Below are 18,219 nucleotides of genomic sequence, written 5' to 3' on the forward strand. Positions count from 1 at the left end.
GCCGGCTTAACTTCTGACTTGGGGTTATTTATTTGGGGAGCGTGCGGGCCGCGCGAGGTGGCGGCGGCGGCGGCTGCCGCAGACGGTGGTTGAAAAGAGGCGGCGGCAGCGGCGAGGGATGGGAGCGTCGTGGCTCCGCGGCGCTGCCAGGGGCTGCCGAGCTTTCCGGGCGCGGCGGGACTGCTGAGGAGAAAGAGGCGCGTCCGGGGGCCCCCAAAACCTTCTCCGGAGGCGCGGGGCAGGTTTTTTGTTCTGCTGCGCCGAGCGCCGGGCAGCCCGAGTGAACAACTCCAGTCGCACCAGCGATCCACCTTCCCGCAGCCGCAGGAGGCTGGGGCTGCCTCGTCCGTCCTATTGTTCAGAGACTTGCCAGGAGCTCGGGAGTCCGCAGAGCCACCGGGTCCCCGCTCTCCGTCGCCGCCTTCCCTCTCCCCCCCGTCCCCGTCCCTGGAGAGGGAGAAGCGGAAGCAGCCGGGAGAGGTGAAGGGGCCAGAGGCAGACGGGCTGCCCGGGACTGCGGACGCCGAGTCAGGTGCAGCGCCAGGAGACCGGCGTCGCGACGGCGGCAGGAGGACTCCCGCCGTGGCCGTGGCTGGCAGGATTCAAAGCCTGGGAAAAGTTCCTGCACTTTGAGCAGGAGGACCCACTTGTGGGCGGCTGTCGAGGGGCGGCCGAGGGGCTGCGCCTAGCCGGGAGCCCGCTCTTGTTGCTTCTACCTTTGCCATCAGGTGTCTGCTGCGGAGCTGCGCCGTATCCGGGAGACCGGGGGGGTTGACACGCGCGTGCACGGGACTGCCATTTAGCTGCCTCCTGGGCTCTCTTCGGAGTCACGAATCCCACTGGCTCAACTGCCACCTCGCCATCTCCCCAGGACACTCCGGCAGGACCCAGGACGCGGACACCTCCACCTTGACCTTTCCACTCCTTCAGGCGGGCCTGGAGCAGCCCCCTGCAGCCCTCGCAGAAGCTCTCGTCCTCAACTTGGCCTCTTGGATTTTCTCTGCCAGGGTCTTGACTAGTGGATATCCAAGCCGGCTGAGGCGGCCCCATTGCCCTTTTGTCTTTTCTGCTTGACCTCGGGGAAGGCCCTGGTGAGGACCGTCGCCAAGGACGCCCGGCGGGAGGCGGGATTGCGGAGACATCATTCAGTGAGGTGCATGTGTATTTGCAAACGGCCCTGGGCTGTCGGGAGACGGCGAAGACCGGTCGGGGCTGCCGCGGAGCCACAGGCCAGGGGGGAAGACGCGTGAGTGAGCCACGCTGGGCGCCTCGAAGTGCCTCCCCGCGCCCCCCGGGCTGCGCGCCGCCCTGTGCGCCCCCGAGCGCCATGCCCATTCGCCCGGCGCGCTCGGCTCCTGGCCCACGGGGCTCCTGTGCCTTCTAGCTTCGGAGAGCCCACTGTAATCAAGGCCACCATTGCTGTTGAGAACCTCTTACACTCCCCTCTGGAGTCGGATTTGCAGAGGGGGTCGTGGAATCCGAGTAGCCCCCTTCCCCGCGCAACTGGCTCCTGCATCTTTGCGGCTATTGGGAGCTCCAGCTCTTTTACCGCCAAGTTGATCTTTGCGACGCGTGATCGCCTCTCGGCTGCTCTGGGGTCTTCTTGCAGCCTTGGCCAGGCCGATTAATCTTCAGGACCTAAAGTTGCCCAAGGAGCGCCTGCCCTGCTGGAGGAGGGTGGAGGGGAGGTGGGAGGCGTGTACCTGTGTCAGCTCTTCTACCTTGAATATTATAACTGTTACTTCCATATTATTTTGTGCACATCTACCCGGACACTGGGTTGCTAGCCCTGCACCAGACACTGGGCCTCAGCCACAGCGCAGTTTGCGCCGAGCAACGTGCTGAAGAGAAACCCCCGGCACTGGCGAGCGAGGAGGAGGCAGGGGAAGATGCTTGGCGTCGGCTGGCAGACGCTGTCCCTGTCTCTGGGGTTAGTGCTGGCGATCCTGAACGAGGTGGCGCCTCAAGCGTGTCCGGCGCAATGCTCCTGCTCGGGCAGCACAGTGGACTGTCACGGGCTAGCGCTGCGCAGCGTGCCCAGGAATATCCCCCGCAACACGGAGAGACTGTGAGTATGGGCTCTTCCTCCACCCCCCCCCCGTCTGTGTCGTGCATGGAGACTGGAGGGACCTAGCAGCACCAGCCCCTGTGCCTGGGGCAGCCTGCACTAGCTCTGCATGCGCATCCTGGGGTGAAGTCTCTGGGAGGGTGAGGGATCCGAGGGCGCTGCCCAAGGAGGGGTCACTGCCCAAAGAGGGGCGGGCCCGCTGGCAACAGAGCTTGGTCCCTTCTTCCCGCTCTTGTCCCGCCACACGCAGTCCCGTGTGGTCGAGTTCTCTGGGGCCGGGAAGGCGGGGGGAGAGTGGGGGCAATGCTCGCGGATGCTCGGGGCGAGGAAAACGCGACTTTGTTCTCCGGGATCAGTAAACCGAGTCACCTTGCCACTGCCAAGGTCCGCGGGTCAGTTTCAGGGCCCAGTCCCCACTCTGGCCGCTACCGATGGTGCGGGGGGGACTGGCGCGGAGACTCAAAAGGGAGAAATGCGCACTCCCTGGCTTTGTGTCGCCTCGCTGGGTCCGAAGGGAGGGGGGAAGGGGTCGTGGGGCGTCTGGGTCCACCCGGGGCGCTTCTCACAGGCCGCGGAGCGAAGGATGCCCCGGGAAGGCGGTAGCTCCACAGTGGCGGCGCGCAGCACCCCGCGACTATTTCCCGCCCCCGCCGCCCCCCCCCCGGGAAAGGCAGGCGGCTGCGGGTCCCTAGAGACCTGTCCGAACGAGCGACTGCAGTGGAGGACCACGTCCCACCGTTAGGCGAAGTTAGGGTTGCCCCTCCAGCCCGACCCGAGTCGACTCGGGTCTGACCGCTTCGGCGACCTCGCAGCCCTCGGCTGCCCCCTCCGGCTCTTTCCGCGGAGCCCTGGTGCCCCCGTTCACCTCTCTGGCAGTTTCTGCGCCCCTTCACGTGGCAGCAGCTCCCCTTCCTTCCTCTCTCCGCGCTCGACTGCCCGCAGACATCCCCGCCTCCCTGTCTGTCTCCGCGAGTCTCTAATGAAGAAGTAATCGCGGAGCCGGTGTTGACGGCCCACGCGCTCCTTGCGGGGCGCTTCTGGAGTTCAGGGAAGTGGAGCATGGAGACCATTCTCTTTGTGATCGCCGAGGCCGCCGCCCGGCTCTGCCCCAGCGCCCCGGGCGCGCTCCATTCGCCCTTGCGCGTGGGCCCCGCAGTCGCGGCGAGTGCGGGACAAGGGCACCGGGGGAAGAGCACTCCCCGACTCCAGTCTCGGGCCTCTGTGTCCCCCGGGGTGCGAGGGTTGCCTGCCGCGGAGAGGACTAGCTCCAATCCGCAAGTCTTCCCCCGCAGGGCCGCAGCTGCTGCGCTTACCTAACCCATTTGCCCGGCCCTCAGTTTAAAGGCCAGTGTTGTTGAGTCCTTGAGCCTTTGCAAATGGCTCCCCCACCCCCAGCCGCACTTCTTCCCAGGCCCTCGGCGCTGGGCAAGTTGGGGCTCTATCTACCAAGGGTGCCTTGTCAAAATGTGACCCACCGCATTTGTCTGGGGTGGCGGTGGGTGGGTAGGCATTCGTGTTATGTCAGATAGCTGGTGAGAGGTCCCAACAATTGTAGGAGTAACTGGACAGTACTTTGTGCTGAGTATGGAAAGTGGGTTGGGGAGAAAGCAATGCAAATTTTGTTGCAGCATCTGCCATTTCAGGCTACTCAGAACAGTTTCAAGTTCAAGCACTAACCTAGCTTAGTCAACAAAACCAGACAAAATAGCAATTGAGTTTCAGGTCCTTGGGAAAAAAAATATCCCTATGAGGAATCTGTAAAGATTTTTTTTTTTAGAAAATATAGTTGACGCAAGTGCTGGCTGATAAAATGCTACCCATGACACAATAAGCACATTACACACAGATTCCGAGCACGATGTTTGAAAGGCGAGGCACGAGGAAACTCATTTCCGTGAAGGAGAACATTCAGACCACAGCGAAGCAAGCCTGGTTTTCCTTGAAGTGATTGGAACCAGGGCAAGTTTAGATCTTGACCTAAGATGCCAGAGAAGGAAGGGGCTGTGACTCCGGGAAGAAACGTGGTGCTGAAATCTGAGCAAGCAAACAAGTCGGGGCCTGAACGCTGCTGTTTCCATCGCTGCTCCCGCCCGCCCGTGGTTTTGGCGTCACAGGCACCGCGGGGGCTGCCTGGGCTCCGAATGGAGAGTGGAGCTTTCACACAGACACGGAATTGTTGCGAAGGGAAAGCCTGTAAAACGCGAGCCTTTGAGGAGCAGTTCTTTTGATGGCACGCTCCCTCTTTCCTTGCCTTTGGAAGCTGAGCCACCCTGCCTGCGCCCCAGGATGGCCTTTTTGGGTTTTCAGAATTTCTTCTTGAGTGGTATTAGAGTACCGTTCATTTCCCTTTTGGAAGGGAACTCTTCGGGAGTGTGCCTGCCGGTAGTAGTAAATAGGAATACCTGGGAAGTTCTGTACACGTACCTTATAAAATCAAAAGGGCAATAGCGAAATCTAGGTTGTAAGGCCTTGCTTTTCAGCACTTGGAATATTTCTTGCCACTCTCTCTGGCCTGCAAAGCTTCTGTTGAGAAATCAGCTGACAGTCTTATGGGAGTTCCCTTGCAGGTAACTACCTGCTTTTCTCGTGCTGCTTTTAAGATTCTCTCTTTGTCTTTAACCTTTTACATTTCAGTTATGGTGTGTCTTGCTGTGGGTCTCTTTGGGTTCATTTTGTTTGAGACTCTCTCTGCTTCCTGGACTTGTATGTCTATTTTCTCCAGCAGGTTAGGGAGGCTATCATTTAGAATCAAAGGACATATAAAGAGCCTTCCAGACAAGAAAACGCTCTTGAAATTCATCACCACCAAACCAGTATTACATGGAGTGTTAAAGGATCTTCCTTAGGAAGAGATTTTAAAAAGATAAAAAATATAAACAACAAAATGGCAATAACTATATATCAACAATGGAGTCTAAGAAGCAAAATAAATGAACAAGCAGAACAGAAACAGACTCATATATGCAGAGAACATTTCGATTGTTGCCAGATGGGAGGAGGGCTGGGGATGGGTGATAAAGGTGAAGTGATTAAGAAAGTACAAGTTGGTTGTTACAGAAGAGTCATAGGGATGTAAAGTACAACATAGTCAATGATATTTTAATAATTATATATGGTGTCAGATGGGCATGAGGTTTATCAAGATGACCACGCAGTTAGCTATATAATATCTGATCACTAGGGTGTATACCTGAAACTAATATAATATTGTACATCAGCTGTAATTGAAAAAACGAAAATGATTAAAGAACAACAAAACAAACCCCCCACAAAGGTTGCAAGCACTCCCAGACACACACAAAAGAGAACTTCTTGTGATAACATAATCACTTCATTTTCTTGTCACGTGCCAGCAAGCACGGACTCTGTAAACTTGTTGAGAATCATTTTTAAAAATGTCTTTCAAAGGTTACTCCCCTTCTCTCTTCTTCTGTGTAAGCTACTTTAGTCGTTGGAACTGATCTGTAATCATCAGGTTCTTATTTAGTTTCTATTTTTCTTTGTTTAACTAGATAGTGATAGAAATAAAGTGGAACTTTCATTTTCCTACTTGTTTTCTCTCAGGGATTTGAATGGAAATAACATCACACGGATTACCAAAACGGATTTTGCTGGTCTTAGACATTTAAGAGTTCTGTAAGTATGTTCTTCTTCTGTGTTTTGATGAATTTTCTTTTGTTTTTTTAAACTTGCATATTTTCAATCATTATTGATCTCAGTTTTAAAAACTGTCCCAATGACAGAAACGTAAACATTTAAATGGTCTTGATTCCCTTTCTTTTTTAGTTTATCACTGTACTACAACTTTTAATAAAAATGCAGGCTTTTATTTTAAGATAGGATGCAGGCCACAGAAACAGTATTATAGAAATAACCTCAAGTATTTGTGATGCAATACCCCAAGTGCCTTATGTCTATAAAAATAAAAAATAATTGCTTTCACAATATGAATAAGTAATGTGAGATATTTGATGCACTTTTAGGATTTGAGATTAAGTAGAAATACTTTAAGTGGGTCCTCATTTTTATTACTGATATAGAAATGTCCAACCTTTTCTAGCAAACAACACAGGCAAAATTTCTAAAATTAAAATCAAGCAATCCAGCTTTTCACAGAGTTTATAGTGGGAAATGTTTCTGTATAAAAGTACACTGGCCATATTTGGAATTGTTATTTACATGTTATACCTTTGTAGGTTTTATAAATATGTTGTAATTTGATTACTTCTTTACTTAGTGGGTTAAATTAGTTCTGAGTGAGCAGTGTTTGAGGTTCAATGTCATGTAAAATTCTTCTACCCACAGATTTGTAAATATTTACAGCACAGTGAACATACACTTTTGATCACTCTGTGTTTAGTGTTCATTTTTTAAAAGACACACTTTGACCATTACGCATTTTTCCAGCTTGTGGTGCATGGGAGTTGAAGTATGTGTGTGATAGGTTACTGTATCCTGATTCTCGTAGTTAAGACTTCACTTGAAAGTCAGTTTACTAGAAAAGCAGCCATCAAAGCTGCAGGGCCACGGTGGTTCTTCAGAATCTACTGTAGTTTAAGGTTCAGGGTCTTGACCAGTAAATTTCACGACAAACTCTTTGAGGAATTTTTTCAATGAAAGTTTTGTGATGTGGACGCTATTTCCCCTCCCTGACTTCTTTCAAATACATCATCGTTAAATTTGATACTGTATCTCAAACCAGGGCAAGATTTAACTTTATAACAGGAAAGAGGTTGCAAGTTTTCAGTTGCTGCCCTGAAAGGCACTCAGCTGATGAGGGGTGACATTAAGACTCCTGTTGTTCTTTGCATTTCAGTCAGCTAATGGAGAATAAGATCAGCACCATCGAAAGAGGAGCATTCCAGGATCTTAAAGAACTGGAGAGACTGTAAGTATTTTCAGTTCAAACTTAGGATGACATAATGGTATTTTCAAAAATCCTTCAATTTCAAAGAACATGTCTTTAATTTCATGTCTTAGTCTTTGAAAGTTTACAGAAGAAAGAGGTTGAGTAAGTGGCTTTCATACTAATTTAAAAATAGACATTGTAGAACTTTTACATAAGCGGGACTAACTTGAAATAGAGCTGAAAGATACAGACTTACCTTCTTGCAACATTTGCTTCCTTGGTAAGCTCTGCTTTGGGACTAAGACATGTGTGGTTTTTCTTATTGTTCATCTACTTTGTTTTATTTGCTTAGGTAGAAAGAGAGGTGGTAATTTGATTTGCATTTGTGGAGCGTATGGAAAAGAACTTTTGCTGATAGTATTCATTTCCATGTTGTTGCTTTGTGTGTCATTAGTGACATTTGAAGAAATATTTTAAAATCTTAATGATGAGAGATTCGCTTTCTGACATTTAACACTTACGGTGAATATTGTTAATTACTTTTATTCACAAATTTATTTCATTTTATAGTAACTTTCTACATATTTCTGCTGGACAAATAATGCAAAGACTAGTAGAAGTGGAAGTAAGAATTATGTTCTCAAAGAGTGGTCATTTTAACTTTGATTGTTTTTTTTCCAACAAGATCAAATATGGACTTCAGACTTCACAATACATACATATATTTTTAGATGCAAAATTGTAAGGGTTGGTGTATATTACTTGAGGACTATTATTATTTTATATCTACAGTGTGTATCTACAAAAGACAAAACCTCTGTAATAATTAGGATTAATTATACACTTTGTATTTTGATATATGAATTCCATGTCTCATATGTCTTGATAATACATGTTTACCAGATTGGCATTTTAAGGGCAAATACAGCTCTATTAAAAGTGTAAATGATTATTTTAACAAGTTTCCATGCCTACTTTAATAGGCACTTTGGGTAAAAATACAAGATGTAAATAATGAAATACGAAGTCCACTTTAGGCACAGTACACTCACATTACTGGGCAAAAGTTAATTCTGTGTGTTTGTCTTTAAGTAGAAAATTGCTTGTCAACTTCTAAGATGTTTGAAAATATAGACTACCTGTTTATGGCCTCAAGTAAATTGAACAGACGTTTAATTTATTTTCCTATAAAATTTCATCCATGATCAATCTCATGGTAATATATTATTGTGGAATTCAACATAAATTTAAAATTACTACTTTGAGCTAGTGTGGGGGATAGGAGTAAAAACAAAATAAGCATCTGATTAAATTCACAAGGTCCATAAGTTCTCTTACTTTATAAAAAACTGAAAATAGTTATCCTTTGATTTTTTTCATAAGCTTTTATGAATAGCAAATTCCCACTAATTACTTTGCAAAGGTATTTTTAATTCATTCATTTAAAAAAAGGAAGTATCAATGTATTTTTAATGCTCAATAAGGTGAATACATAATTTAAAATTATCCTTTAAATATTAACAGGTTTTTCACAAATAACTTAATTAGTCACCACGTGGAAACCTAGAGGTTTTGGTTATTCAACAACTTCCACATTTTTGAAGGCAACTTGATGGCTTTTCATGCAGTTTCTATTTTGGTTATATAATAGTTTTAAATATTTTCAGGAGCACTGCAACATAACACACGTTCTCATTATTTTTCAAGCCACTCCAGAGAATCATTTAAATTTTTCATCCTGAGTAAATTAACTTTTCCTAAAAATTATTAACCCGACACCTCCTGATCTGAAGTTGGATTAGAGTTGTAAGCAGGTCCACGTCCTTGCCTCTGACCTCCCCTAGTAATGCCACTTCATCGCAGAACAAATTGCTCTTCTACTAAGATGCGGTCAGATGTCGCAGAGTGGGAGGGGGACTCGTAATTTTGAATGAAAACTAATATATATGCAAGACTTCTTTAAATCACCCCAGCTGTTGGCCGAGAGCAAATATTTCATATTTGTAAGGAAAACCTGAGAAAATTCCTTTTGTTTACAACTGCCAAGTCCATCTGATGGAAGCGCATTGTTATCTGACAGCCAATTCATCTCCTTGGGACTCGAGAATTCAAAACCATTCCTTAGGAACATTGTGGATACACTTTTTCAAATATTTATTTTTTAAAATACATTAAATGGCAGGGCAGTTTTACTTAAGAATGCATTCGAGGTATTGTAAGACAAACTATTTTAGTATATTTTATTCAGTATATTATATTAAAAAGTAAAAATAAAAAAGCTACCCAGAGACTTCCATAATCAAATTTCTTTGGCCTGTGATATATATTCCTATTTTAGTTGGTGGTATCATTAATGTCGCAAATATTGACTTATTTTTTTCCAAAAAGCTACAAGAGACAATGTGAGAAAAAGTAGTTAATCAATGAATTAACTTTTAACTAAGTATATGTTGTATGAGCTTATGTGCTTTTAGCAATTTAGATGTGAATTTTTTAATCAAAACTCTAAATTATGAAAAGGTGTATAAATGCAGGTTTATGCTGTAAATGCCATTCATACAATATTTATAGTAACTTAATTTTTATTCTTTGTGAGAACAAAATAAAATAAAACTAATTTCATTTGCATACAATTTATGGTTCGAAGTTATTTTTCATTGTAACATGTTAAAAATCAAAACAATTCCAAATGATGTTTTGTATTTTAAAATGGTAAGATTTTAAATTTTATTTTATGTTGTTAGAGTTTTAACTTGATCACGAGAGAGAAGACAAATCTGAAAACAGAAGATTACATCTGTGGCTTTTTAGAAATCCAGCTTTTAATCTGTAAGAACCAGGGTCAGGCCGTTAAGTTGATTTTAATTTTAGCATTATTTGTAGGTCAAACCATTATTGTTAGAAGAGAAAGATTTGTTTGTTTGTCCCTCCCACCTCAAGGAATTGATGAAATGCAAGGTTATTGGTGAAAATGTCAAGTAGATGGATATTAAAATCCTCCCTCCCTCCTTCCCCACCTCTTCTCCTCCCTCCCTCCCTCCCTCCCTCCCTCCCTCCCTCCCTCCCTTCCTTCCAAAAATGTTTTTATTTATTTATTTTTAGGGACAGGGAAAGGGAAGGAGAAAGAGAGGGAGAGAAATATCACTGTGTAGTTGCCTCTTGCATGTCCCCTACTGGGGACCTGGCCTGCAACCCCGGCATGTGCCCTGACTGGGAATTGAACTGGCGACCCTTTGGTTCCCAGGCCAGCCCTCAGTCCATTGAGCCACACCAGCCAGGGCCTCCCTTCTTTCCATTGTGTGGAAAACATCAGAGGAAATGACCATCATCAGAACATGCTTATGAAGCATTGTAAAAGAAGTGTTTGAGTCATGCTAACACACCGTGAGCACACATTGCCTGCTGTTTTGGCAGGTTCTGACTGTTCCTCCAGAGCCGATGTGGGTAGCAGCACCCATGCATGGATGCTCTTGCTGCCCGTCGCACCCGCAAATCTGGGGTGGAAGAGAAGCCTGGAGAAGGTGCCCCATGTACACTGTGTTAGCGCATCTCACGTTGCTTAATCAAAAGTATTCAAAAGAAATCTAATGCACTTAAATAGCTGGGTAATTCAAAGGAAATTCTTTAAGGAAAACAAACTACAAACAAGCTACAGTACAGAGCTGAGACATTTAGGACATATACTTCTTTTTTATACTTCACAGAAGATACTTGTATATATCTGTAATAAAGTCTCCATGAAAATCTGTCAGTTCAAGGTATTTCTTGGCTGGTGAATAATGTTGTAGAGGGTTAAAACATCACATTGGGAGCCAGGACTTTTGTGTGCTGGTGTAAAGTTTTGTTGTTCGCTTGCAGTTTATGGGATTATGTTGCAATCATTAAAGTTCTATTTTCGGCCTTTTAAAGAGACCCAGGCTCCTTCCATATTTCATTGGTGAAAATCATCTGCTTTTGCAAGTTCCTTGGTAACACAAACACAAGAGCATGAGAATGTTTTTCAGATTTTCTAGGGTAGTCAAAAACATTTTCGGACTAACGTTGCCATTTTATATTTATGTTTACTTGAGCAGTGAATCCTGGAAATAACAGTATAATAAAACTGTGTAAGAATCTTGGAAAGTATACCTGGTTACTTAATATTTTAGGGTTGAAGATGATGTAAAAATGCTCATTTTAGTTCACGAAAGTCTAAAGTCCATGATCGTGGAGCCTAAACGTGACTCAGCAGCACAGCAGTGTCCTAAAAGGGTACGTTCAAGCCACACATATTTTTAAGGTGGTGCTGAATTAGTTTTTCTGTGCGTGCCCGTTTGCCTAGAAGCAGGTGGCAGCCAGTGTGAAGCTGAGGCTCTGGAGGCTGTGGTGTGGGTGGTTCCATCTGAGTTCAAGAACAGAATATGCTGTGGAACAGGTCTGAAGGGAAGCGCCACTTATCCCCTGCCCCTCGAGGACATATAGAGGGCCCCTCCTCTCACTAATCCTCCACGTCTATGGGCAACCCATAACACATTCCTCTACGTAAAGTCAGGGCAAACTCGCACGCTAATCTCCTTGGAAAAGAATGCAAGCTCGTCTCAAAAAGAATTGCTGTCTGGCAACTTTATACCCAAGTTTAAAATCAGTGCAGTGCCTTTCTTGGGAAAGGCTCTTTGGAGAACATGTCGAACTGAGCAAGGGAGGCTGAGTAGGTACTCTGCGTGATACAAAAATGTTCAGGGATACAGTGTATCGCCTCATCTGTGATACCCATTCAGGGTCAGTTCTCACCTGTACGTAAGCAGGACTGAACTATTTTCAATTACATTTACAGACTGTGGTCTCCTAAGGCTTAAATGCACGTGGACTGTTAGAAGTTGAGCCTAACACTGAATCCATCGGGGAGGGTTTCTCATGCAGCATTTTTTTTTTACGGGCCTTGAAGTTGAGCAGTGGGGAGAAGGCCTGTTTGCTCTTTGGGGACTGTTTTATCAATTCCGAAGCAGCAAGGCTGTTTATTTTTCCCACATCTGTTTTGGGCTCATCCTTTGTGACAGTGTTTGCTGGATGCTGTGCCTTTTATACCTCTCCTGAAATGAGTAGTTTGGTTTGCACTGTTACAATGTATTTGTGGAAGCAGTGAATGTCAAATATTTTACATTGAATTCTGTCTTTCATTCCTGTTGGATACCTTTCTGCTTGAAATATGCCCTCTAGACGGATTTCACAATTTTAAACAGAGTGAGAGGCTTTCCTGCATAGACTTTACATTGCTCTTGTTTTGTTTTGTTTTGTTTTTTAAAGCAATTTTTATTGCTGGACTGGAAGACATAATTGGTGAAAATGCTGTCAGAATGAAAGTTTGGGAACAGCAGGGCTGATTTCGTAGTAACACAACTGGAATGGTACTCTAAGATAATCTTGACAAAAATTTACGGGGTTGTCCTGTTTGCAGGGCCCATCTGCTCTGGAGGCAGATGGGTATTTCTCCAGCTATGAGCTGCTGTTCTAGGTCCTGGCAGAGATGCATGGGGTGTGGATAACCTAGACTCCCTTGTGCTAAGGCACCTGGGAATTTTATATGCTGTTTGTTGCCTGGTGTCCTATAGAACATACCAAATTCTCATTGGTTGTATTGTTGATTAAGCTTTTTAAGCAATTACAAACTCCTCTTCCCCCTTTTAAAATCAGAAAGAATAGGTAAGGTTGACATCAGTAAACCCATGGTTTCAACTCCAACTGTGAGATCTTGATCAAACTGCTTTATCTTTTAAAACTTGTGTTTCATCCCCTTTAGGACAGAAATAATTATTACCTCATAGTGGCATGGTACATGATTCAAATAAGATAATGCTCCTGGTTTTACAAAATGCTTGGGGCATGGCACGTAAAGCATTATGTATTTCAAAAAAAGTTATGTATTTTTCATGTATTGCAACATCCCTAGTTTTTCAAAAGCTTAGTCTAAGAATTATATAATGCAGCTACTAAAATGTGTATGTAATAAATTTGACCTTTGAACATTCATATTTATTATTGTTTTCATTCTGACTTTTTTATTAGACAGCATATGACCAGTAGACAAGAGGTGAAGAAAGTACAAGACTCCCTGCAGGTTTTGCTTTGGAGTCTTTCTCGTGATCTTTCTGGACACACAGAGAAATGCCAAGAAGTAAGGGCAGCAAAGAGGAAGCAACATTTTTGCTGATAAGTTTTGATCTCTCTGCAATGAAATACAGAAAGTGAAATGATCAACATCACTGCTAAAACTATAAATTTTACTTTATTTAGCTGATAGTAGGCCGATATTAAAAATCTTGGCTTCAAAAATGTGAACTTAATTTAAAAAGACAAGTGAAAATTTAACAGAGAAGAAGCCATTTAGATATGTGAGAAGTAGGAGATTATAACTGGTAGACTTTTTAAGGTAGCATATATTAAATACTGATACAGAACAGGCACACCGCTAAAATACCTTACATTTACGCAGGTCAGTACGAGGCATTCATTTTTCACGGGCTTTGGTAAAACTGTTTTTACTTCGCATTTTGAATTGGGGCCAAGGTGGCAAATCTTAATTGAATTGAGGTGCAAGTTGAAAAACAGCAAGAGACGGTCACTTCTAGCAATGGGCAAGTCACAGGCGCAGCTCACAGATCATTTGAAATAATGCTTGTCAATAATGCTCAAGCTGCCCTTCACATCGAGGTGGTTGAGAATCAGCATTTCAGAGGACAGTGCTCTTGTGTGCCTTACAGAAAGACCATTCACGCCACTGAAGTCACACTCAAAAATAGCCCACAGCACAGAGGAAACAGTTATCGGGATTCCTCTCATTTTTGCCCTAGGAAAGCATGTCTCTGAGACTCATCTCAGACACCTTTCTGGCTTGATGAACTACTACCTAGAGATTTCTCAATGAGCTCTTGAGAATTTGTGGGCAGATTCCCTCTAGCTGGGGATGAGCCGAGAGCTGGTTGTCACTAAATCTGTGTTACCTCTCTCTCGGACACAATTGAGTATCCTTGCTCAGAACAGTAGACCACCGACCCACCTGGTCTGTTTATGGAGCTAATTTATGCTGGCCCCTATAAATCCTCTGCTGAGATACCCTTAACTCACTGCATGCCGTCTTCCTGTTGTGGGACTATCAGGTTTTAACTTCTCTAACTCATTTCCAGTCGAGTTGTTATTGTGATACTTTCATCTTCAAGCCGCTAAGAAGTGCTCCGTGGTATCAAAAGAAGCAAGGTTACTTTGACTCTAGCTCTATTTAGACATTGTGATGCACCTTAAAAGTCTTGAAAGTAGTTCTGGATTTTTTTTAAACCCTCTTGAATTTAAGGATTTTAATTTCTAGTCATTGCACAAGAATTCCTGATTTTAAATGTCTTCCTTGATTGACTCTGGGAAGAGTTTCAGTTTTTATTTTACTATTTGTGTTTTCATTCATCCTTAGTATTGGTGGTAGAAAGAATAGAAGAACAGGAACCAAAAGTGTATCAATACTTTTTTCAAGGAAAAAGCACGGCCATACTGTTCTTCTATGCCTGTTGCAACATTGCTTACCTGCTCTATGTTGCATGATACTACCTTGCCTTGTATGCATATGAGATCATTTGTGGGAATGTTCCTGAAATAATGATAAATGACCTGAATCCAGAGGAAAACGTATGTATTTCCACTTAGTCTCAACTGTCGGTATTTAACATAGATCTTTTAAGACAGTGAGCTGAACATAGAGCCAGGTTTCATAAAAACAATCAAACTCGGTGTTTTATTTTCGGGTGGTCCATTCATTGATATTTAAGAAATGGGCTACGTAAAGCTATGGTTTTCCCAAGGAAAGACTGAGAAAAAGGAAAATGTCGGCATTATATTATCTTGAATTATTGTTTAGGAATGTTTAGACTGTGTCTCTTTGAGAGGAGCTCTTCAGAGTATGTGTTCTGGACTGCCTTCCCCCGAATTCAAGCTCTAGCTCTGCTTTCCACAAGCACAGCAGTAACCGCAGTACTTGCGCATGGGGTCGTCCTGAAGAACGAGTGAAGTCCTTCACGTACACCTCTCAGAGCTGTGACTGCTGTCACATAGTAAGCTTCCGGGATATGATAGCCATTACTTTCGGACTGAAGTGAAACCCCCTGGGAATGTGGAAATGCGAAGGGGGCTCCCGGCTTGCACCCAACCCGCAATATCCACTTTGTCACAATATCTGCCGTTGTACGGATGCAGGCCCATCACCAGCAAACCCAGCGGCAGCTCTCCATCATCTACATGCCTGAATTCTTAAAAAACCGAAATGGAACTCCTTCCCACTTCCAGTGACATTAAGAACGGCAGAGGGAGGGAGGCCAATGGAAGGAAGCGGAGGTGATGGCCGTGCAGGGTCTGTGAGGTCAGGTGAGGTGGTGGGCCCAGGGCTCACTGGAGAGCCAGTCAGGAGCCTCAGAGAGCATGCCAGAGAAAGGTTGGTTGAATACAAAGTACGTCTGCTCTGGCTTTGCTGAACGCTTGTCACAATGCAAAAAGAGCTGTCAGTCCTCATTCCTAAGAATCTACTGAGTGTCGGGGAAGAAGGGAGAAAATGCAAATGTGAGATCTTTATACTTGAGGAGCTACAACCTAGTGAAGGGATGTCAAACTCATTTTCACATCAGCCTTGTGGTTGCCTTCAAAGGGCCGAATGTAATTTTAGGACTGCATAAATGTAACTATTGCTTAACAGTTAAGCGAGAGCTTGGTGCTGTTGCTGGGTAGAAACGAGGTGTTGGGCTGGATAAAACAAGGTGGAGGGCTGGATTCGGCCCGGGGGCCTTGTGTTTCCCACCTGTGGCCTGGTGGGAAATGGACCAGTGTGTAAGTAACTGTCATACAGTCTGGCTGAGTCTTATTTATCAAGTGCTATGGGGATGAGGGGTTGCAGCAAAGGAAGGAACTAACTGTAGAGGAAGTGGGGGAGTCACACAGAGGATGTAAGAACGTACCATTGGGAGAACAGGGAGGGCAGGCAGTGCAGGGAGCTGCCTCTGCAGGGGCAGGGCTGGAGGATCATGGACCATGTTTGTTAGTCTGATGTTTAGGCTCCAATTGTAAAAGCCCATCTCTGCCTTTTAGAGATCAGGATTGGCTCTTGAACAATGGGAGTCTTCCCAAGACTGGTTGCTTCCCTAGGAAAAGTCTCATTAGCATTCTTATGAATATTTGTAATCTAATTTTATTCAGAAAAAAAATAAAGCAAGGTCCTAAGTAAATAATATTTTATCACGATCGGATAGTAATAGACTCTGGAAGCTTTCTTTCTTCAGAATCATGCCCAGCAGAGACAAATAAATAAATAAAGGCCTTTGTTGCACTTGAATGTCAACCTTGCTAAGTGCTTTATTCATAACAATTAGTGTAAATGGGAAATAAGTGTATCCTTTCACCACTAAATTTACTATTTGCCCCCATTTATCTTGGCATGCTTTTTTATGAGTATTCACTGTGTCAAGGGCTGAGCGTGTTTCTGTAGAGGACCAACTTCTTCAGAGGATGAATTGCTTACAAAGGTTGTGGTTGCTGTCACAGCCTCATGGCGTTTTGGGGTTGGAAGGACTTCTGAAGGTCACGGGGCCGAGTTTTCACCTAGTGCAGGATTGCTTTATATTACACTCCGTGCAGGGAGCCAGCGAGGCAGGGGTGGTGGGGGCCAGGCGGGGACGGGGAGCGAGCAAGGAAAAGCTCTTCCTGCAAATGTGTGGGACAAGGAGTTGAGAGTTTCTCAAGACAGATCATTCTGTTTTTTATGTCTGTGATTCTTAGGCAGGATTTTCCTCGGACCTGCTTTCTTAAGAGTTATAATGGCCATGTCTGCCCTCTGGAGACCAAATGTGTAATTCTGCTTACACCTGATGACCGTTTAAATATGTCAGGATTGATTGATACCCCCTCTTTTACTGTCCCCTTTATCTTTAAGACTTGAGAAATACCTGCAGTTCCTTCAGTGTGGCGTTAGCGTGTGGACCTTCTTACTCTTTTCTCGAGTTTTGCAGCAGCCTGAACATCATTTAGGTGCGAACTTAGCATCCGCTTGCTGTCATTTTATTTGCATTTGGAAAAACCAGAGCGATAGATGTTTCTTTCTACTGAAATGTTAACTTGTACACCTAAAATGAACGGGGTTGGAAAATGCACCCATCCGGGCCAGAACTGACCCGCTCTTTAGCAAATGTGTATAATTTAAAAGAATTGAGCTATGTAGCATTGGGGCTTAAATTGAGTTAGAGTTGCCATCATATTTTTTTTCCTAAAGCATTCAAATCACTGCAATATTAAATATTTTAAAAACATAATTTAAGCATTTTGGACACCACGTAGTAATAACTCAGTCCCAAACTCAGTTCAGGGTCACAAACTGTGGGTTGAGGTTTGAACTTCGGTTTTCTTCTGACTTTGCCTGTCACGCTGACACTTCTGCACATGTTTTTTTTTCTGCAACTCAATGAAAAGCCAACAAAATGGAAATGTTCTTCTCCCCACAGTACCTTGGCTGAAAATTTAGGTTATTTGGGACAGTGTCTGAAGTCTTTTAAGGGGCCACTTACTGTGCTATCTCTGCTCTGTGTTGAGCTCTCCCCTTACCTAGACGCCGGAATCTGAGTCATGAAATCCTTTTCCATTGTGTATGTTCTGGTTGACTGCTGTCGCATGGGCTGTGAGTTTGGGCCCCAGCAGTCATCCTCTGAGTAAGCATGATGGAAAATTGCCGTAAAGACTCGTGTAACAAAAGGTGTAACCAACTTCTGATTTGCAATGCCTGACTTCTCTTGAATGGCATTTCTTTCTTTCCTGAAACACAGGATGAGGCATGACACCACCTATCAAATCACAGTCTCATTGCTGGGTATTTTCTATGTAACGTACGCTTTGTTTTCTCGTCCATTCATTCTTTTTCTTTTTTTCTCAAAAGGCGCTTAAACAGAAATCACCTTCAGCTGTTTCCTGAGTTGCTGTTTCTTGGGACTTCGAAGCTCTACAGGCTGTAAGTGGACTGAAACACTTATTGTTGCTTTGGGTGGTGCCTTGCATTGTATTAAATATATTTTGGATTTATTTCAGTGTGCTTTCTTGGAATTTATTCATCACTAAATTAATGGGCTGAGAGTATGCCTTTATTTGTAATGGAAATTTATGGTTGGTTTTCCAGTGATTCCAGTTGTGGTATGTGCTGGGCACGTACTGGTTTGTGTATGTGTTCCTGTGGTTGTGTTGTTCTGCTTTTGGTTGTGTGTTGCTGGGGAGATCTACCTCACTTCTTTATGAACTCTTGTGATTGAGTTCT

The 18,219-nt window shown here is 44.4% G+C and overlaps 1 protein-coding gene across 10 annotated transcripts in view; it reads left to right on the forward strand.

The window, feature by feature from the left end:
• The first annotated feature begins 1,874 nt into the window (after positions 1 to 1,874).
• SLIT2 (slit guidance ligand 2) overlaps positions 1,875 to 18,219 on the forward strand; it is a 324,610-nt gene continuing 308,265 nt past the window's right edge. For all 10 annotated transcript variants that reach the window (XM_045834199.1, XM_045834202.1, XM_045834201.1 and 7 more), the window contains exons 1-4: positions 1,875 to 2,068; positions 5,633 to 5,704; positions 6,885 to 6,956; positions 17,848 to 17,919. In XM_045834199.1, coding sequence (XP_045690155.1) covers positions 1,890 to 2,068; positions 5,633 to 5,704; positions 6,885 to 6,956; positions 17,848 to 17,919 — 395 coding nt within the window. In that variant the 5' untranslated portion in view covers positions 1,875 to 1,889. The remainder of the gene's footprint in view (positions 2,069 to 5,632; positions 5,705 to 6,884; positions 6,957 to 17,847; positions 17,920 to 18,219) is intronic.

This window comes from Phyllostomus hastatus, unplaced genomic scaffold (assembly GCF_019186645.2).
Source record: "Phyllostomus hastatus isolate PE091 unplaced genomic scaffold, TTU_PhHast_1.1 phas_contig_196, whole genome shotgun sequence".
NCBI classification, from domain to species: domain Eukaryota; kingdom Metazoa; phylum Chordata; class Mammalia; order Chiroptera; family Phyllostomidae; genus Phyllostomus; species Phyllostomus hastatus.